General features: G+C 33.7%; 8 protein-coding genes and 1 pseudogene across 9 annotated transcripts, besides 3 other annotated features; 5 read left to right on the top strand and 4 right to left on the bottom strand.

Annotated features, from left to right (window-relative positions):
* Nucleotides 1-30: 30 nt before the first annotated feature.
* On the top strand, nt 31-3000 carry TVAGG3_0556690 (cytosolic regulator pianissimo family; the record flags this gene model as incomplete). Its single annotated transcript, XM_001326102.1, has 1 exon — nt 31-3000. One exon carries the CDS (start codon nt 31-33, stop codon nt 2998-3000), a length of 2970 nt encoding a protein of 989 aa, XP_001326137.1.
* A 452-nt stretch (nt 3001-3452) lies between these two features.
* Nucleotides 3453-5026, top strand: TVAGG3_0556680 (transmembrane protein 43 family; the record flags this gene model as incomplete). The annotated part of the gene is made up of 1 exon (XM_001326103.1): nt 3563-4489. The coding sequence occupies one exon, from the start codon at nt 3563-3565 to the stop codon at nt 4487-4489; it is 927 nt and encodes a 308-aa protein (XP_001326138.1).
* A 981-nt stretch (nt 5027-6007) lies between these two features.
* TVAGG3_0556670 (proprotein convertase subtilisin/kexin-related family) lies at nt 6008-9287 on the top strand (the record flags this gene model as incomplete). The annotated part of the gene is made up of 1 exon (XM_001326104.2): nt 6008-9190. The coding sequence occupies one exon, from the start codon at nt 6008-6010 to the stop codon at nt 9188-9190; it is 3183 nt and encodes a 1060-aa protein (XP_001326139.1).
* A 224-nt stretch (nt 9288-9511) lies between these two features.
* Nucleotides 9512-9630: a mobile genetic element.
* Nucleotides 9631-10095: 465 nt separating this feature from the next.
* TVAGG3_0556650 (ribonuclease inhibitor domain-containing protein) lies at nt 10096-11865 on the bottom strand (the record flags this gene model as incomplete). Its single annotated transcript, XM_001326105.1, has 1 exon — nt 10096-11463. The coding sequence occupies one exon, from the start codon at nt 11461-11463 to the stop codon at nt 10096-10098; it is 1368 nt and encodes a 455-aa protein (XP_001326140.1).
* A 717-nt stretch (nt 11866-12582) lies between these two features.
* On the bottom strand, nt 12583-13103 carry TVAGG3_0556640 (uncharacterized protein; the record flags this gene model as incomplete). Its single annotated transcript, XM_001326106.1, has 1 exon — nt 12750-13103. One exon carries the CDS (start codon nt 13101-13103, stop codon nt 12750-12752), a length of 354 nt encoding a protein of 117 aa, XP_001326141.1.
* A 57-nt stretch (nt 13104-13160) lies between these two features.
* On the bottom strand, nt 13161-14055 carry TVAGG3_0556630 (cysteine-type peptidase protein; the record flags this gene model as incomplete). The annotated part of the gene is made up of 1 exon (XM_001326107.1): nt 13269-13994. One exon carries the CDS (start codon nt 13992-13994, stop codon nt 13269-13271), a length of 726 nt encoding a protein of 241 aa, XP_001326142.1.
* Nucleotides 14056-14111: 56 nt separating this feature from the next.
* Nucleotides 14112-14818, top strand: TVAGG3_0556620 (Golgi to endosome transport; the record flags this gene model as incomplete). Its single annotated transcript, XM_001326108.1, has 1 exon — nt 14142-14765. The coding sequence occupies one exon, from the start codon at nt 14142-14144 to the stop codon at nt 14763-14765; it is 624 nt and encodes a 207-aa protein (XP_001326143.1).
* A 443-nt stretch (nt 14819-15261) lies between these two features.
* Nucleotides 15262-17022, top strand: TVAGG3_0556610 (histone acetyltransferase with radical SAM domain, Elp3 type family; the record flags this gene model as incomplete). Its single annotated transcript, XM_001326109.2, has 1 exon — nt 15274-16887. One exon carries the CDS (start codon nt 15274-15276, stop codon nt 16885-16887), a length of 1614 nt encoding a protein of 537 aa, XP_001326144.1.
* Nucleotides 17023-17042: 20 nt separating this feature from the next.
* Nucleotides 17043-17065: a mobile genetic element.
* Nucleotides 17066-17206: 141 nt separating this feature from the next.
* Nucleotides 17207-17239: a mobile genetic element.
* Nucleotides 17240-19580: 2341 nt separating this feature from the next.
* Nucleotides 19581-20423, bottom strand: TVAGG3_0556580 (annotated as a pseudogene). Its single transcript has one exon. A coding segment is annotated over exon 1 (843 nt).
* Nucleotides 20424-20494: the final 71 nt, after the last annotated feature.

Genomic DNA, 20494 nt, shown 5'->3' with positions numbered 1-20494 from the left:
CAACACATTTTGGAATAATTTTTTTCATTTATGATTTCCTCAGTCTTCACATGCGGACTGAAGGAAGCACATGAATCACATTTAAAGCCAACGGAGTTATACAAGCTTATATCTTCGCTCGCGCTTGATGTTCCGAATCAAAATATTGATGAACTTGATTTAAGTATTATAGCTATGTATATTCATCAACTATTTGTCTCACAAAATCCACTGATCCGCTCAGAATTACTCAAAATAGTACTCGAACTCGAAATATTATCGCATGATTCAATTGTAGAAGAGTATAATTTTGATAAATTAGTAGCAAACAGTTTAGAACAAAAAGTATCGGACACATTTACAGATTGTGATAACGAAAAATCAGTTTGTTTCAGTATAGTTAGCGTAATGCTTCATATTAGACATTATTTACCAAAAGCCATCATTCGCGCTTTAATTTCTTTATACTATGTACCAAAACATAATTACAAACCTATTATTCTATCGTATTTAGCCCAACATTGTATGTTTGCCTCAAAAATGAATACACTTTTCAATGAAATCAATTATATTTTCATAGAATCGCTCGGAGAAGGTTCCACTAAGATTATTCCTTATTTATTACAGCAAGCCGAAGACTATGATTCACCAGCGCGATATTCTATTTATTTTTCACAGATTTTAGTTCCGATTTTTGATCATAAATACGATGTTCCGAGAGATTCACTTATATCGATCTTACACTCATGGGCTGGCTTTTTTTTCTACGGAATTGAAAAAAATATTTTGCCAGAAATCTTTTTACAGATTCCTTCAGATCCCTCAATCTCTGTTTCTATTATTAAGGGAATACTCAAGCTAGATTCGCTTCAGCACTCCATTTTAACCCCTTATCGCTCTTATTTAATTTCATATTTAATTCAAAACAACATTATTGAATCTCTTTCTGCTGTTTCAAGTAATCAAGATGCATTAGAGCTTCTTAACGAGTTAGTTCGCCTTTCTTGCACTAAAACTTCTCAAATCGACGATCTTCCAACGACTTTTACAAGTAATCAAGGTTCATTTGTCAAAGATCCAGAGGGAAGTTCCTCAGAATTGTTTACACTATTCAATATTTTCTCTACTGGCATTCCATCGAAAGATATTCTTTCATTAGTTTCAAATGAAGACCCATTACAATTGGATTGGACCCAGATTCACAATCTCATACTCAGAGTCCTTCCATACGACGAGACAATGGCCTTAGCAGCTGCTTCCAGAAACTTTTATGATTCATTATTGAACTTTTTCACGAATCAGTTCATGACGATCAACATTTCCCAACAGAAAATAATTGTAGATGTATTATACTCCTTCTTTGACTTCCTTTTACCAAGGGAATACGGATTCGCAATTATTGCATCGTCAAACGCCCTCCAGAACCTATTTCTTCTATCCATTCATAACATATCATGCAATCACAACCTTGATCCGACAGCTCCTTTAGTTCAAGTCTTCAAATTCTTATGTTCAATAATTGTGAAGAACGAAGGAACGAAATTGATACAGCAATGGGAAATAGCGAACACCATATTCAAGTCTATCGCTGCGATCCAGTCCTTATCCGTTGCAAAACTGATAATTGAATCAATAAAATTATATCCCTGCACAACAATTGCAGCTCCCATGTATTTGCGACTCCTTATGTCCAAAGTGCATCCTATCTCGCACGAAGCCATACTTGGTCTGTACAAAAAAGTGAAAGAAACTCCAAATTTCCACATAAACGTTTTTCTGAAAATTTTAGTTCCATTTATCAAACATTTAGACATTTCCAAGGGCGAAGAGATGTTTCCATTAGCACTCACATGTCTCTGCGACATCATGATGATGGATAATGCTTGTATTATCGATATTATGGGAGATTCACAAATGCATTCGATTTTATCTCGAAGAAGCCACGCGATATACTCTCTAATACTATCTAGAGAAGAAGCATTATCACTTGCAAATACAGATAACGAGATAGAATGGTGGCTGACGAAAGGAAATCTTGAATATGTTTCTTTGTACAATAACGCAGTAGAAAAAGCGTTTTCTGAAAAAAGTGACAAAGAAATCAACATTCCACCACATTTATTTGGGCAATTAAGCAAGACACAGACAGGTCTTGCGATGTTATCAACAGTTATTCCAAGACTGATTGATGATTGCAACAACAAAGAGAATATTGACATCCAAAGAGGAGCTTTCTTCGCAATTGGCCATTTAGCATCTCAAGCACCAGAAATGATTGTCAGCGCGTTGGATTTGGCATCTATTATCTACAACGCTGCAATGAATTCGTATTCTTACACGTTGAGAGGCACTTTGATCGTTTGTTTGAGTTTGTTCGCAAAAACAAAATATTTGTCACGTTTTTTGGAAGAAAAAGGATGGCAAATTGTTAATTTCAAGGAAGAAACAGCTGTTGTTCCATCAGATCCAACATCTTTGATTGTCAGACTCCCAGAAGACGAGTTCGAAACAGAAGACGAAGGTCCGAGATACAAAGGAAAGTTTTCCAGTTTAATTATGCAGTTATCGAACATAATAACGATGAAAGCAGCAAAAAGCCAGTTAGTTCAGATCTACAGAGAACAACAAGATGAACTATTAAGAACAGAAAACGCTTTGGCAGCCATGGAACAGATTTCTGAGTATTCTTTTAATGCAGAAGCGAGAGCATTTGTTTATGGAATGTTTAGAACAACATCTTTGATGGGAATGAGGCCTGTACAAGTCTCTGAAGAGGAGAAATGCGAGGCAAGAGTGAGAGTTCACGAGAGTTTGCAACAATCATCTCCAAAACCTTTCTCTCAAATTACTTGGCAGAAATACGAACCAAAAGAAATGACAAATAAGAAGATTTTGAGGGAATGCCCTGAATTATACTTAAAGGACGATTTGTTCCAAAGTATTGTTGGACATAACAAACATGATTTCTATCAGTTGACTGATTTGGAAAGAAGAATGATTCGTGATAAGATTTATCGTTAATTTTATATATTTATTATTATTTTATACATTTCATTTTATAAAGTAAATGTTTACATATATATAGCGGAAATTATAATTATATTTTTTAAGGGTGAACTTACGCCCATATGACTTTAATTCAAATTTCTAACATTGGACAGGTTCTCTCATCTTTGAAATTTGAACAATTTTACTCCTAAGTCTCAAGTTAAGCTTTTGATGATATATTTATAAATATGAGTCCTTTTCAATGAGGTTAAAATACCACACTTTTGGACATCTAACTTCATTGAAAATTAATCTTAAACAACATAATTGATGGCTGTATCATACGGAAATATGTGCATTCTTAAGTGTGCACATAATCTCATCTTAATTTTTTTTATAATAATTCATATACGAAGTATTTTTTTTAAATTGAAACTTCGAATTGTAAAATCATTTAAAAATAGCTTTTAAGTTATAATTGGAATAGTAAATGATGCTGAGCAACTTTTCCATAAGATAATCATCAATAGTTTGCTCCTGGCAATCTCAATTTTGTCATTTGGCAAAATTATAAAATATCCATTTTTATGATTTAATGTATAGGAGACAATTTACTTTTGAAGCAATTCTTATTTTCGCATTTTCCAATGCTATGCTTTTTTGTGAATTATATTCTGCTAGAATGAAACATAGAAATAGGATGCTTAAAGAAATAATTAATTCGATTAATATTGAATTAGATCCAACAATAGTCCCAGATGGTCAAATGGTAATATATCATACAAACAAAATCAAATACACTTCAATAACTGATTCAATGTTTGATGTTTCCATTAATTGCGGCATGATAATAAGGAAGGAAAAACACAAAGTCGACGAAGATGGTTATGAAATGATTTCCAATGTTGCATTGTTAACTCATGACATTGAAGCAGGAAATTTCACACTTTCAGGATTGAAATATATTGGAGGTGTCTATAAACTCAGTAAAAATACTATTTCAAATCAATGGATAGAATTTTGGAGACCAAAATACCTGACAGTTATTGGCCAAAAGCGGGGTGATAAAATTATTCAATTTACAAAGTCCGGAATTAGAATAGGAGCAGCAATAGAGAGGTATGCTGATTCAAATACAATACATTCAATATTAAGCGAAAAAGATGCCATGACTACTTATATTACTTGGGCTTTAAGAATTATTTTGTTGATAGGTATTCTAAATGCTAACATTAATGGAGGACTCATAGGATGTACACCATACTTTGTAATACTTGCAGAAGCCGTACTTATTCAACCAATTTTTAACGATGGATACTTTATGAGTGACTCATTATGGGTTTTGTACTTCTATTCAACAATAATTTCCATGTCAAGTTTCTTTACTTCACATCTGTATCCTCTTAATGTTGACAATTGTAAATCATTAATTACCTGCCATCTTTTAGTTGCTGTTGTAGAATACATATGGTTAGGTATACAAATTCTTGGTACGGTTTGTCTCCGGCTAGGTTTAGTTTGAATTCATTTTTTTTTCCTCATTTCAAAATAATTTTCACTGAAATAGAAAAAATTTGACCGCCGACTTTCTCAAAAATTGATGGAAAAAAAATGTCGTTCCTTATGGGCAACTTGTAAAGCTACTTCCAAGGCATCGGGGAAATAACGTATTTTCGTGAGCCCACCTTTAAAAAATCGTTTGCAAGCATTCAAATTTTCAGAACTTTTAATGCTTATGAAAATTAGAATTTGAAAACGATTAAAGGGGTAGTTTGCAATTTAGTCGTAAACAAGCTCCGTCCAAATTGCTAATAATTTTTAAAATTATTTTGACAATTGCTATAATAGAGACAAGCTATGAAAAATTCAGAATGAGGCAACGAGTTGCCAACATTCTCCTTGATCTTATACAAAATTTAAGAAAATTCCCAAATATACTAAATTTAACAAATGAGTCAATCGGAGTACTTCTTAAAATGCTTTTTCGTACAGTACATAACCCTGTTCCAAGCAAAAAGATTTTATAAAATAAAAAAAATTGAATTTTAAAAATCTGGATTGTGAACTCAAAAGAATAAATAATTTATATTTCAATAAATAATATTTTAACTTATCTGTGTTTTGATGAATATTCTCAAAAATTAATGGGTGGATAGAACTATTTTAAACGTTATAGTTGACATTTTCAGAGTGCATACTTTCACAGTTTTGATGATTACTTCCCCTCTTCTTCAAAATGAAAATTATTACAAAACACACACACAATAATTAAAACAGCCGCAAATGGGACAGTAACAGTCTGCAATAAGTTTGGAGAATCTTTTTTCTTCCTCTTATATCCTGCGTCAGCTGCAAATGCATTTTTCGATGTCATAATTTCATAAAATTGAGAGGGTAATCCCCCTCCTCTCAAATAAACGTACATACGGGTGAACCCTTAATAATTTGAAAAACCTGTGTGATAAACTTTTGAGAGAAAAGGTATTTTTGAATTAAAATTAATCGACAAGATTTAAATTTCCGATCTAATTTTCGTAAGATAATTAATCATTAATTATATTTTTATAAAAATTAATTTTGAATTTGTACAATAAATTGAGAAAACTTCTCGAGTTTTTTATATGTCATACATAGGATATTCAAATTATGAAATAATGAAATTTGAATAGGAAAAAACAGTTACACAGAAAAGATCTGACCAATTCAATAAGCCCACAAAATAATTCAAAATTATATTTCAAAAGGAATATTTTTGTACTAAATTAACTATTGCCAGAGAATTATTTAATTCGACGATTGACACATTACGATCTAGTCATAAAAAATATCGGACAAATGATAGTACTTATATCATTGACCACTATTCCAATAAAATCTAATTGTTTATGAAATTTTACAATTCAATTAATTTAGATTAATTTTCTTCCAATTTCAAAAATTTTAATACTTAGCATATACTTGATATTATTTCCAATACAACGATTAATTTCAACTCAAAAAATTCATGATTTTTTGAATTAGTACGATTATTCTTGCATTAATGCTTTTGTTTTTTTCTTTGTTTTTTAAACTCTTAGGGGCACCAGAAGATTCCGCTTTGTATCACGACCATCAATTTTACGCGGTAAACAAAGGTCAATACAGCGGAGTCGAAGGCGAAGACTTGAATTTACCTTTATCATCAGATTGGGATTTCACCGGGAAAAATATCAAAGTCGGCATTATAGCTTCAGAATGCAATTCTTCAACACCTGGGCTTAAAAATCGTATATCTAATCCTTGCGCTTATGCTTTTGAAGGCATTTATCGATGTTATGGCGGCGACGAGCCATATTTATCTAACGATATCGGATCAATAATTGCAGGCAACAAAGACACTTCATGCACTACAGGAATCGCGTACGAAAGCCAATTACTTTGTTATCCATTTACACCAAAACGCTCTCGCATTACAAATACAGAAACAATTTTGAAAATCATGGCAAATTCTCTCAACGTAAATATTTTCTCTTTACCTCTTTTCGAGAAATGTTATTTAGACAGAATTTTCGTTGAAGAGTCTTCAGATAAATACGATTCCCTTCTTGGCAACGCCATATTACGTGGCAGATATGGCCTCGGCTTGATTCCTATCATGACTCCAGATACATGCAACGGAAAATCTATTGATCCAAACTACAGAATTTTCCAGCAATCGAGATTCGTAATTAATATTCCTGCAACAACAAATCGCGGTGACAGGGCTTTTTACTCTCCAAAATCTTCAAATTTATTATTTAACGTCCCATCAACAGATTCATCCATTGAAACAGATGCAGCAACATTATCTAACCCAGTATACACAGAGAACTCTTTCGGTCAATGCACAGAATCAAGGATAACTCGAATGCAAGCAGCAAATGCGATTGCCAGCGGATCACTAGCTCTCCTACTCCAAGCCTATCCAACAATAAGTTGGAGGCACCTCCAGCTATCAATAGCCCTAACTGCAACCGTAAACGACGCAAATCACTCTTCATGGGTCAAAAACAACGCAGGCATTTACTACTCGAATATTTACGGGTTCGGACGGTTGAATGTCAAGCGTGCGCTTGAAGCCATCCATTGCATGAAAAACATTCCGACAGAATCTTATGGCGAATCTAAGAATTCTTACAACAGCCCAGTCATTCCATCATGTCGCGAGTCACCGCTGTGTTGCGTACATACAATTAAACAGAATATTAAGTTCATTGAATCGATTTCTTTCACATTTTCATCAACTCATCCAACAATCGGAGATATCTGCATAGAAATCGAGTCACCAATGGGCACAAGAGCTCCTATCAACTTCCCTACAAATACAGAACCGAATATTGGCTCTGGAGTCCACAATTACACTTTTACATGCCGTCAGTTCCTTGGTGAAAATGCCAGAGGCAAATGGAATGTTTACATATCAGCTGCTGGTTGCATTCCTACAGGGCGTATCGCTAAAACCCATCTACGAGTTTACGGAATGAAGAAATTTGAATTTCCTGGTCCATGCAAGAAGCCAATGGACAAACCGAAGCCAAGACCAATTCCAACCATGTCTCCTATCCCAACCCCTGATGAAAACACGTCATCACCTGAAGAAAAGACTCCAGGACCAGAATTCAGTCCATGCGACAAAATAAAAGTAGAATGGAAGAGAGAGAAATGCTACGAAGAAGAAAAGAAGAGGAAGGAATGGGAAGAGAAGGAAAGGGAAAAACATAGAGAAGAAGAGAAAAAGAGAGAAGAGGAAGAGAAACACCGTAAAGAGGAAGAAGAAAAAAGAAGAAGAGAAGACGAAGATAGAGAAAAATGGAACTTAAATCCGCCTGAAAAATCAGATATCGAAGATCCAGATGACGAAAGAGAACACGGAAATCCTGATCGAGACCACGGAGACAGAAATCCTGATCGAGACCCCGGAGACAGAAATCCTGATATAGACCACGGAGAAAGAGATTTTGAAAGACCATTCGACGATAGAGAAATTGTGAGAAAATTTAACGATAGAAAATTTGAGAGGAATTTCGACGATATGAAAATTTTCTCGAGAAAATACAAAGAAATTAAAATAAGGGAAGAAAATAAAGCGGAATTAAACTTTGTAGAAGAAAAAATCGAAGATACAGGAAGATTTTCAAATATGGAAGAGAGAAGGGATCAACCACCACCGCCACCTGAAGAAGAAATAATTAATCCATTTGAGCAAAAGTTAAGTTCATCCAAATACAAACAATTACCTACATCAGAAGATCTCAAATTCCAATTCGTTCCACAAATTTCTTCTGGATCAGAACTTAATCCCTCTGAAGAACTCTCTGTTTCCGCATTATTGTCAACCAAAGCTAATCCTCCAATTTCATTCTTCTACACCATTGGTGATCCAGACAAAGAAGGATCTTCATCATCAGGAAACATCAACTTCCCCAACTTAACAACTTTCAACAAATACAAGTTCTATCCTCCCCACAACATTCCCAAAGGAAGCCAAGTAACTTTCATCATCCACGCTTATTTATCTCCCACAGAAACATTGGCGCAAAGATTAGGTCCATTCAAGATCAAAGAGATGACACAACAAGTGCAGCAGTACCAGAGTATTCAGAAGAATGTAGAGATAAAATGGCCATATTTCATTGAGTACAAACCAGAAGTTGATGCTTTCATGACAATCACTGATTACGACACTAAAAATGTCATCAAAAGAGGTGTAATTCCTAATACAGGATTTGTTTCATTTACTATTCCTGAAGAAACAAAAATAACTAATGGAATATTGACTGTTCAATCTCTTACTACTGTTTCTGCTGATCCATGCGATGTATCATTAAGAGCTTTCGTTGTTGGAGACAACACAAACAGGAAAATTAATAAGATTAAGTTTAATGTTTCTAGTTGTCAAAAGATTTCCGGATTGGAATATAATGTTAAATCTCCTTCTTCAATGATACAAACAATCATGTTCACTCCGACATCGACACCAAACTTTGCAGAAACATCTCCAACACATTGTGCTCCTACAGAACCAGAAAACAACAACCAGAATCAACATAAAGTAATTGTTACAATTACATCTCTTTGTTCAGGATTTGTTATTTTGGTTGTAATTGGTGTTGTCATAACTGTGTTCAAAGTTAGACAAAAGAAGAAAGAAGAAGAAACTAGATATCATTCACCTGATTCTGAATCTGATATTGTCGCATTGTAATATATTATTTTTTTTTTATCATGTTAATGTATTATTATTTTATTTGTTTGTTATTGATCATATGTTTATATATATAAATACATTGTTTGTTTTCATACTTTACTTTATTTATTTATGGATTGCTATCCTTATTGATCATGATAAAACCTTTTGACATTCACTCAATTTTTTCGACAATTTTATGTCCCAATTCCTTATTGGTCGAAGAAGTTCGGAGTCATTATAAAAGGTTATATAGTACGCAATATGTATGTTATACTTTTTTTTGTTAATAAATAACTCATGTACTGCTGCCATGAGAGGGTGTCAGGTAGTTGTTATGGTGAACTTATGCCCCTATGACAGGGCCTTCAATTCAGATGTTTAAGGTTAAATTACAAAGAAGCTTCACGCCAGTTGTCAAAAATTTGAATTAATGCCAGATGGGCGTAAGTGCAGCCTTAATGAACTCTTCGTACTTCAATTCTGGTTGGCCATTTGTCTTATAGTCAGATGATCTTTAGCGTATCCTTATGAAGAAAGGTGAACAATTTAGCGATTTTATTTATGTGTAATTAGGGAAACCCCTTTTCCTTCGTACAGTCTCTTATTCAAATTTTTGATAGAGATTCACTCAATATTGAGGCAGAAAAACGATAGGGAGACTTTATGAAGGAAAATGAGTTTAACATAAGGTAAAAAAAAGTTGAGCATTTTTACAAATTACATATTTTAGTGGAAAGTCTGATAAACTCACAAGGTCGAAAACTTTGAAAGGTCATTTTTTTGCGTCAGAAAGTTGACAAATTTACTTTTTGACAAAGAGAACCTCAGAATTTTAATGCAAAGCATATTTAGTTTTATTTAGTAATATAAATAGGATTCTATTTACTAAATTCAAACAAAAAGAAATAACAAAGAGTAATTTACCCAAAGTCATCGAGGACTTTTTTCTCAAGTAGCTGTTTGGTTAAGATTTTCCTCTGATCTTTCTTAATTTTATTTTGTCTCAAAATAATAATAATAATAGCTATTATCAAACTAACTACTATTCCAGAACTAATTGATATTATCAATATTTTCTGCAAATGAGTAGGTGCTTCAGGAATATCTGCGGTACAAAAATGCTGACCTACATCTTTTACAGCCGTAGCTCCTCCGATATTATTACTCTTATAATATCTCCCGACTAAGGCTTTTTTGCATTTCTTATCAAGGAAGTTTCCTTTTATTATTTTCACACCACAGTAAACAAATATATCAATTTGTGAGCCATCGAATGAATGATCATCAATCAAATCGATGTTATTATATAAATATATTAAAAGATTTGAACTACAAACAAAATTCTTTGGGATAGAAATCGAATTTGTACTATTGACTTCTATTTTTTGTATGTTCTTGAAATCATATAAGGAAGGAATAGTAGTCATTGTGTCTGATATAAATGAAACTTCTTTGAGACATTCTTTGTCAGCAAATCGAAGAAATTCGGAGTTATTTGATCCGAAAATAATTGATTTCAATGATTTAACTCCAGTAAATGAGTTATTCTCAAACACTGCATTCCATGGGACATGTATACTAATATTTTCCAAACTGAAACAGTTGAAGAATGAAAACGAACCGATAAATCTAATATTTTCAGGCAAAATCAAACTTTTGATATTCTGACAATTATAAAATGAATAATTTTCAATTGTTTCTAATGATTTTGACAGAGTGAGCTTCATTATACTTGTGCAATTGTAAAAAGCATTTGCATGTATTGCTTTCACATTATCATGTAGTTTTATTTCATTCAATAAATTGCAATTATAGAAGGATGATTCCCCAATCAATTCCAAATTTGGATTAAATGAAATTGACCACAGGTTAATGCAATTATAAAAGGCCCTTGGATGAATTGTTTTAAGGTTTTCTCCGAGATTAACATTCTCAATATTAATGCAGCCTTCGAAGGCACCTTTGCTGATTTTTTTCACTTTGTTGGGAATAACAATTTCTTTGAATGAAGTACAAGAAATAAATGCATTAACTCCAATTGATTCCAAGTCATCTGGAAACTTTATAATTTTTATTGCTGAACATTCTCCGAAAGCAAAATCATTTATAGATATGATTGGATTAGTCAACATGACATAATTTAATGATTTACAGCCGGAAAAAGCCGATTCACCTATTTCTGAACAACTCACTTTAAGGGAATCCAAATTTTTACAATTTGCAAATGCGTTTTTGCCAATGTACTTATTTATTTTGATATTCAATTTAATAATGCTATCGCAACCCATGAAAGTTTCATCATTAATAATTTCTAATGAGGTTAGATTATCCAAACGATTAAAAGTTTTACAGTTTTTAAACATTCCCAGGGAAGTTATTAAGAAATACTTTGGAGGCCTAAACTCTATAAATTCAATGCAATTAAGAAAAATGTATTTTCCAAAATCAATGCTATTACACTTACTGAATAAACAATATCTTAAATTAACACAGTGAGCAAAACATTCGGAACCAGTTTTTACAAGCCTATCAAATTCAATGGTTTGGATTGCTGAACAGCCGTAAAAACATCTATTTCCAATGACTTCTGCTGAAATAATGTTTCCAAAATTAAAGATATTTTCACAATTATAAAAAGCGTTATCATCTATTAGAGTTATTGAACTTGGGAGATAAAATTTTTGATAAAGTCACACAGTTTCTGAATGTTTCCTTTGCAATTTCTGTTATTGAGTTAGGCAATGAAATATGTATTAATGAGTAACAATTCATGAATGCTTGGGATAATATTCGTGTAGTATTATTTAAGAATGTAATATTTTCAAGATTTTGGCAAAAGTAGAAACATTTTTCACCAACTAATTCAAGATTCTTCGGAAATTCAATATTTATGATTTTAATGCAGTTTTCGAAACAACTGGAGTTGAAAATTTTAAGTGATGATGGAAATGTAATATTTACGATTTTTCCGCAATCTTTAAAAGCATTGCTTTGAATTATTTCTAAATTTGAGGGGAAAACTATATTCTCTCAATTTCAAATATCTCATTATCCACAAAAGTTTTAATTTTTTTATCTTAACAATGGTGGTAGGAAGCTTATCTAACCGGAGGAAGAAGTAAAAAAAGCTTTATCGGATCCGCATTTACCCGAAATATTGATAATTACAGCATGCGTAATGATGAACTACTACAGGATCGGGGAAATGTGTTTAAAGCCAAGGGAATAATTTTATTCAATTTTATTTCATAAATTAAACTCAGCTTTACTAAATGGGATATTACAATTGTCATTTCCCAACAAGATTCAATGTTTCCATGCACTTATTCAATTGCCCTGTAAATATTGTCTATTTCATCTTTTTAATTTCTACCTTTTAAAAAAGCATAATGAATGATACTATTGGTGCTTAATGAGCGAAAATCTTATATGCATAAGATAAATTGTAAAAGAAAAAGCGTTTAGAATAAACATATATAATTTACAAAAAATTATTCATAGAATGAATGATATCACTGGTTATCCTTATAATTTTGAGATACTAGTAGATTTGATATAAGATAATAATTAAAAATTATGTATAAGTTTCCATAACATAGTATGGCGACGTTTTGACAACAGGTGGCTGATAATCAAGAGCAAGTTTCATTGTTTCAGCTCTTTGAACAATATTTTGAATCCTCTTTTTAGCTGTTTCAAGTCTTTCACAAATCTTGTTGATATTTTGTATGCTAGCTTGTAAGTCCTCTTTTGGAAGCTTTCCTTGAATCTGTTCGAACTCTGAAATTATTAAAGCCATTTTTTGAAGAATTTGTTCTTGGTCCTTTTTAACAGATACGAGTTGCTTTTGAGTTACTGAGTCAAGAGTTTTGCAGCATGAAAGAATTTCTGTATCAAGAATCTGTGCTGCAGTTTGTTTTTCACTCATAATTTTTATATAAAATTAACACTTTACATGTCAAAAAATAAAAAAATAATTAGAATGTGAACAAAATCGAGAAATATTTAAAATATATTCTTTTTAACACATACAATAACAAAATATTAAATCAAAATAACAAATGGAATTATCTTTGTAAAATTAATCTGTGTTTCAGTTAGCATCAGAAAGCTCTGGCTCGACAGAAAGCATATAAGATTCAATATATCCTGCATTGACACCCATTTGCATTTTCATTAGTCCACTACAGCCCCATCTAGGTCCGAAAGCATTTTGAACAATCCAATACTCTGTTCCATTGTCAAAAGTACCCCATCCATGAATTTCAACTGTATGGTTTGAAGCGTCATTGTATTCATCACTGGAAACTTGAGTTCGATAAAGACCTTCTCTATACCATGTAAACCCATAATCACTAATCACGGACGCACTGAGAGGACCTTCCAAGTAAATTGCTTTCTTGATATTTTCAATTCCATGAATAACTCTTGTACTACGCATTTTTGCATGGTAAAGTTTAAATGGTTTGTCATCAACACATTTAGTGCATACCTTTGGTTCGTAGGATCTAATTTCTTGCCATGGTTGGCAATCTAATTCTGGAGTTCCATGATTTTCTAAGTAGTAAAATACAGCTTTTTCGTTACCACCGTTGCATCCAAGATTTGAAAGATCGCATGCAATTAAATATTGTGTTGAAAGTAAAATTTGGCGTCGAAGTGCACGACAAAATCTGTGTGAGAGTGTTTTGACAGCTGAAAAAATATAGCAACAACCGCAATTTTGAGATAACGGACCAAAGTCACACTCAGGATATTCTTCCAAAAAATTATAATAAGAAGGGAGATCTACCTTGACGTCACTGTAGTCTTTTAGCATAGTGTGATCAACATTTCGTAACAATAATGAAAAGAATAGTAACATTATCTATAGATTTTGTCCCGAAATAAAAAAAAATAATAATTATTTTTTTTGACATGTAAATAATCATGTAAACTTTGGCTGAAAACAAAAAATTCAAAAAATATGAGTGGAAGTTCGTCATTAACATTTAAATTCATTCTCGTAGGTGATTCTGCTGTTGGAAAAACCTCAATGAGCAGAATGTTCTGCGAACAAGTTTTTGATGAAGCTCAGCCGCAAACAATCGCATTAGAATTTGGAAATCGCACAATAGATATTAAAGGTACCCCAGTCAGAATTCAACTTTGGGATACAGCAGGCCAGGAGCGTTTTCGTTCGATTACACGCTCATATTTTAGAAATTCTGTGGCTGTTTTCGTTGTATTTGATGTCAGCAACAGAGATTCTTTTGTTGGACTTTCAAAATGGATCGATGATGCAATGAACTTAGCTCCAGCCGAATCAATCAAAGTTCTTGTCGGAAATAAATCAGATCTCTTTAAGCGCTCAGTTTCAGAAGGAGAAGCTATGGATTATGCAAAGCAAAATGGATTTATGTACTTTGAGACGTCAGCATTGTCCGGCCATAAGATAGAAGAAACATTTATTACAGTCGCCCATAAATACTATGACTCTCTGCCTTCAATTAGGCAGCTCAACAACTGGAATGAAAGCAATGATCGCTTTGATGATATTCTTTCAGATATTAAACTAGAAAAACCAGGAATTTCTTCTTGTTGCTTCTAAGATCGATTTGTAACATTGTTCATTTTATGTTCATATTGTTTATATTAAAGATTACAGATATTTATGTTTTTTAGCTATTTAGAATCAGATTTCAAAAATTATATAATTTTTTGCTTCATTTCTAACAATGCATACAAATATGAACAGACATATCCACAAAACACTATTATTTCTTATGGAAAACATATAATGCACATAAATTTCAAATTTTCATTTTTTTAAAATGTAAAATTGTACATTTTGAGCAATCTTACAAAAGTTAGAAGGACAATTAATATTAAATGGCAATGTTAAATCCCAATGAGCCACTAAATAATTTTGGGAAAAAAATTGATAATGCTAATTTAGCAATACTTCAATCGTTATTATCTTCAACGTGTAACGCACTTACAATGAACGAGAATTAAACTGACCAAGAATTATAGTTGGTCATTGCTCTTCAAATTGTGGGATAATTCTGCACTTTTCCCACCGTGTCACTTTTTTGAATTTCTGCCCAAAATCAAAAATGAGCGAGGATCCAAACAACCTTAAGGCGGCCGCGGAGCTCGCCCAGTATCTCATTAATTCCTATGAAAAGGGATATCAGCCAGACTTACAACGCGAGAAATTCAAAATCGCACGTAAATATCACTTAAGTCGAGGTCTCGGATCATCAGAAATCATCAAAGCTATTCCACTCGAATACCGTGAGCGTATCCTTCCACTCATCAGAAAGAAACCAGTTCGTACAGCATCAGGCGTCGCTGTTATTGCATTCATGTGCAAGCCACATAGATGCCCACACGTCGAAACAAACGGATATCCATGTTCATACTGTCCAGGTGGCCCAGACTCTGACTTTGATTACTCATCACAGTCGTATACAGGTTATGAACCAACATCAATGCGTGCCATTCGTTCCAAGTACGATCCATTCTCACAGATCAGAGGCAGAATCGCCCAGTTGAACAGTATTGGACACTCTGCTGTCAAACTCGAGCTCATTTTGATGGGTGGTACTTTCCTTTCTCTTGAAAAGGAATATCGTGACAACTTCATCATCGGAATGTACGCTGGTGTTACAGGTCACGTAGCCCACTCTGTTAAGGAAGCAACAACATATGCTGAATGCTCAACAGATAGAGCCGTCGCACTCACAATTGAGACACGTCCTGACTACTGTTTCGCTGAACATATCGATGACATGCTTACTTACGGTACAACAAGAGTTGAAATCGGTTTACAAACTGTCTGGGAAGATGTTCTTTGGTATGTCGGCAGAGGACACGGTGGCGACGATGTTGCTCGTTCCTTCAGAGATTGCCGTCGTTCCGGACTCAAAGTTACGGCTCATATGATGCCAAATCTTCCACATACAGATTTCGAACGCGATATCGATGGTTTCGTTGAATTATTCGAAAACCCATACTGGCGTCCAGACGGACTCAAGCTCTACCCAACTCTCGTTATGAGAGGAACAATGTTATACGATCAATGGGTTGACAAGACATACGTTCCATTAGATCCAGACGAGTTAATTACATTGATCTCAGAGATCCTCCGCCTTGTTCCACCATGGGTCAGAGTTTTCCGTATCCAAAGAGATGTCCCAATGACATTAGTTTCCGCCGGTGTCGAGAACGGCAACTTGAGAGACATCGCCATGAAGAGATTGCTCCAGAGAGGCGGTCGTGCAAGAGATGTCCGCGCAAGAGAGGTCGGCATTACCGAAATCAGAGACAAAATCAAGCCAGACAAGGTCGAATTGGTCAGAAGAGACTTCATGGCCGACGATGGCTGGGAAACAGTTCTCTCATACGAAGACACAGACAACGACATCCTCATTGGCCTTGTAAGACTCAGAGCACCAGGAGACACATTCAGAGATGAGTTACAAGGAGCTTCTTTGGTCAGAGAATTACACGTGTACGGACAGGTTGTTCCTATCGACCAAAAGGACCTTTCCAGGTACCAGCACAAAGGATACGGAGCTCAGTTGATGGCAGAAGCAGAGAGAATCACTGTTGAAGAGCACGGATCAAAGAGACTCGCTGTTATTTCTGGTATCGGTGTCAGAGATTACTACAAGAAGCTCGGATACAGATTGGAAGGCGCTTACATGGTCAAGGATTTCGAATAAGAATTATTTTTATTTTTATATATATATTTTTTATTTTATTGTTGAATTTTTTTATAGAATTATTATATATTAACACCAACTTTGGAAAGTTTTAATTATGGTGTAGATACTTTTTTTTCTTCAACTAAAACTTATATTATTATTAATTTTTTTAAGGCTGCACTTACGCCCATCTGACTTTGATTCAAATTTTTGACAACTGGCGTGAAGCGTCATTGAAATTAACCTTAATTTTTATGCAAATGTATTCTTGATATTTGGACCTTTCAATTCCCTCAAAGGTTTACATGCGAAGAATATGATTTCAAGTTTATTCAATTTAAGGGTGCAATTACCACTTTCTGACACTCTCTCAAAAAGAGATATACGGGCGTGAAGAGGCATAGAAAATAAAACCTTAAACAAGGGTGCACCATTAACTGAAAATATTCCAAATAATCAAATACGTTTCATTTTTTTTTGGAAAAGCTTCTATGTACAACATTTAGTTATATTTTTTATAGAGTCTATTTCAAATTAGTTTTACCTCCATGCAATTTTAAGAGAGTTTGTATTTTCTTTGCTTCTTTTGAGGGGTCATGATAATCTTTGAGTCCGAGATATTTTTTAAAATCTGTTTTTTCGCGCAAAATAGCGAGATCAAGAGGAGTAGCTCCACTCATTAAAGGATTGATTTCGGCATCATGAGAAATTAATATTTCAACAATTTCACTTGTAGATCTCATTAGGGATGCGACGGTTTTACGCCATGACCGTTTAAAAATAGAATAATACGCCATTTTTGGGGCCGAATGGCGGCTACTTAGGTCAGGTGAGTGGGGCTTCCAGGCGCGTTGCGCCCTCTAGCCCCGAAGATGTTTAGTATAAATGAAGTTTTTATTCGGAAAATTGTTAGTCTTCTGGTGTGAATTCGGAGGACTCTTCTTGGATAGAGTCTTGTATTTCCTCCTCCTCTTCTTCCTCCTCCATTGCTTCTGGGAAGAAGCCTTCTTCTGGGTCGAAAACATTATATAATGTGTCACTTTTCACAAATTATATATGTTTTCATGTTTTGTCACTTTTCTGTCACTTTTCGGGTAAAAACATTTTTATTATTATATATAAATGAATTTTACAAAACCACCGTTACCGTTCTTTGGAAATAAGAGTAGATGTAAAGATATTATATTGAGAGAACTTAAGAAACTACCGAATGGTCTAACATTTGTAGATTTGTTCGGTGGAAGTTTCTATATATCCCATTTATGTCATACAATATTCCCAGACTCAAAGATTATATGCAATGACTTCGACAACTATATGGACCGTCTCAAACATATTCCAGACACAAACAATATATTGAAAGAGTTAAAAGAAAAGATACCTATAGGTAAGATGGAACGTATACCATTAGATAAGAAAAATATTGTGAGAGAGGTTTTGAAAAAAGCAGAATATATAGACTGGGATAGTATATCTGCTAGACTATTATATAGTGGTGCTATAAGAGTTCATGACATTGAAACACTCATGTCAAAAGTTTTATATCTTAACTATACAAATGTTTTCAAAGAGGACATAGAAAAATATATTGAGGGTATAGAGTTTGTGAGATGTCATTGGACAGAGTTGTATGAAAAATATAAAGACAAGGAAAATGTTTTCTTTATAGTGGACCCGCCGTTCTATAACACATGGGATTTTCAATACCAAGTAGACTGGACTTTGAGAGACTCTTTAGAAACTTTAGACGTTATATATAACCATCCATGCTTTTACTTTACATCCGATAAAAGTGGTTTGGAAACCGTTATGAGATGGTTAGAGGACATACATGACTATGAGTTTATATATGACAAGATAGAATATGAGAGAGGTCCTATAAACTGGAGAAAGTGTCACAATAAAGAAATTTTATTAGTAAGTAAATGTGGTTTGAAATAGGACTACTTGTTTTAGGTTTTTTCCATTGTGTCATTTATTTATTTGGACGTGGCAGGAAAAGTACAGAGAATATGAAGATGAACCAATGCCTGCAAATGTTCAGTATATGTACTTCGTAAGAGATATTTTTATCTAATATTAAATGGACGCACAGAACTTAGCGAATGCACAGCAACCTGGACAACCAAACCCAGAGAATATTCCAAATGAAGTTAGAATACAAACTGCAATGGCAAACTATGGTCAAGTGCCAACAGATGTACAAATGCAAACTGCCATGTCAAATGACGCTGCGTTAGGTTTGCCACCATGGTATGCAAATATGAGATGGAAAGAGTTTTTATACAAACCCTGAAGTGGGATATAAACAACTTTATGCAGATGACGCGAACACAGGAGTTGACCAGAATATGTTTCTACCAGAGGAAAACAGAATGTATGAGCTCCAGTTAAAGAATGCTATGGAACTCAACAGGAAACGTAAAAGACTAGGCGGACATTAGATTTTTACATATAGTAAAATGGTTTCTTCAGTAAGATAGGAACTTCTTTTCGAAATGTTGGAAGAGGTATATGGAATGGAATAAAATCTGTCGGAAGAGGAGTATGGAACGGTGTCAAAAATATTGGTAAAAGAGTAGGTCAGTTTGTTGGTATTATACCTAAAGACCCTGAACCAGAAGAAGCAAGCTCCTGTAATACAACAGCCTGAACCTGCCACCACAGTCTATGTTGGCAACCAAATCCAACACCTCAACCGTATTAAAAAGTTATATTTTTATCGTTCGATAGTAGTTGTATATGAAACTAAGTTCTAAGTAAAACGCATGGTATAATGGAATTATTCTTTTTCTTCATCTGTAGTAAACCATACTTGAAAGTCTGAAATACTTCCACTTGGTGGTTCATATAACTTTTAGGTTTTTCGTAAAAATCATTCATCAGACATAAGAAAGAGTTTGGGCGCCAGAAAATGAAGCATGAACAATAATAGCATCTGGGTCGAAAATATTTTCATATGTTCCATTAGAGTTTTCGACTTCATAATAGTCCGGGTGTACTGGATATGCTGCAGGCTGATTTAACATCCTCATAAATCTATACCATGCCAAGTTGTTATATTTTGTAGAAATATAAACGTTTTCTCCAAGGTCTTCTATTTTATTGATTTTAACAGTTGCATTTTTCCTGTCATAAATAATATCGAGATGGTATTTCCTTCGTCAATGTTAAACTGGTTTGCATATTCAATATAGATATCGTTTATTTTTTTTGAAAAGCATGAAGAGTTGTTTCTAAGTTTATAAGCAAATTCACTTGTAAAAGTTTTCCTTGTTCAAATTTCTCATACATACGTTTTTTCTTTGTTATAGTATCGAACTTCAAAACCGACCGTAAATGGGAAACCATGTATGGCTTCTGAATGAACTTTATTCTACGAAAGCCAATAGCTTTTGTGACCGATGGGTCTCTTAACCATCTTAATGGGTAGTCAAAACGATAGCCTTCATGCTTTACGGTATCTGTCTCAAACTTTTGACCGACATTAGTAAAAAGTTCATCTAATGGTTTGTTGTAGCAACTCTTGAATTTTCTTTTTCTATTGGAAGCATATTTTATCTATAATAAAAATGTCAAATGAAACAGCGTCTATGAGAGAAATACAACACAACCGACAACTCAT

The sequence above is a fragment of the Trichomonas vaginalis genome, chromosome II (assembly GCF_026262505.1).
Source record: "Trichomonas vaginalis G3 chromosome II, whole genome shotgun sequence".
Classification (NCBI taxonomy): Eukaryota; Parabasalia; order Trichomonadida; family Trichomonadidae; genus Trichomonas; species Trichomonas vaginalis.
Note: the sequence above shows the minus strand (reverse complement) of the source record. Positions and strands in the feature narration are given on the sequence as shown.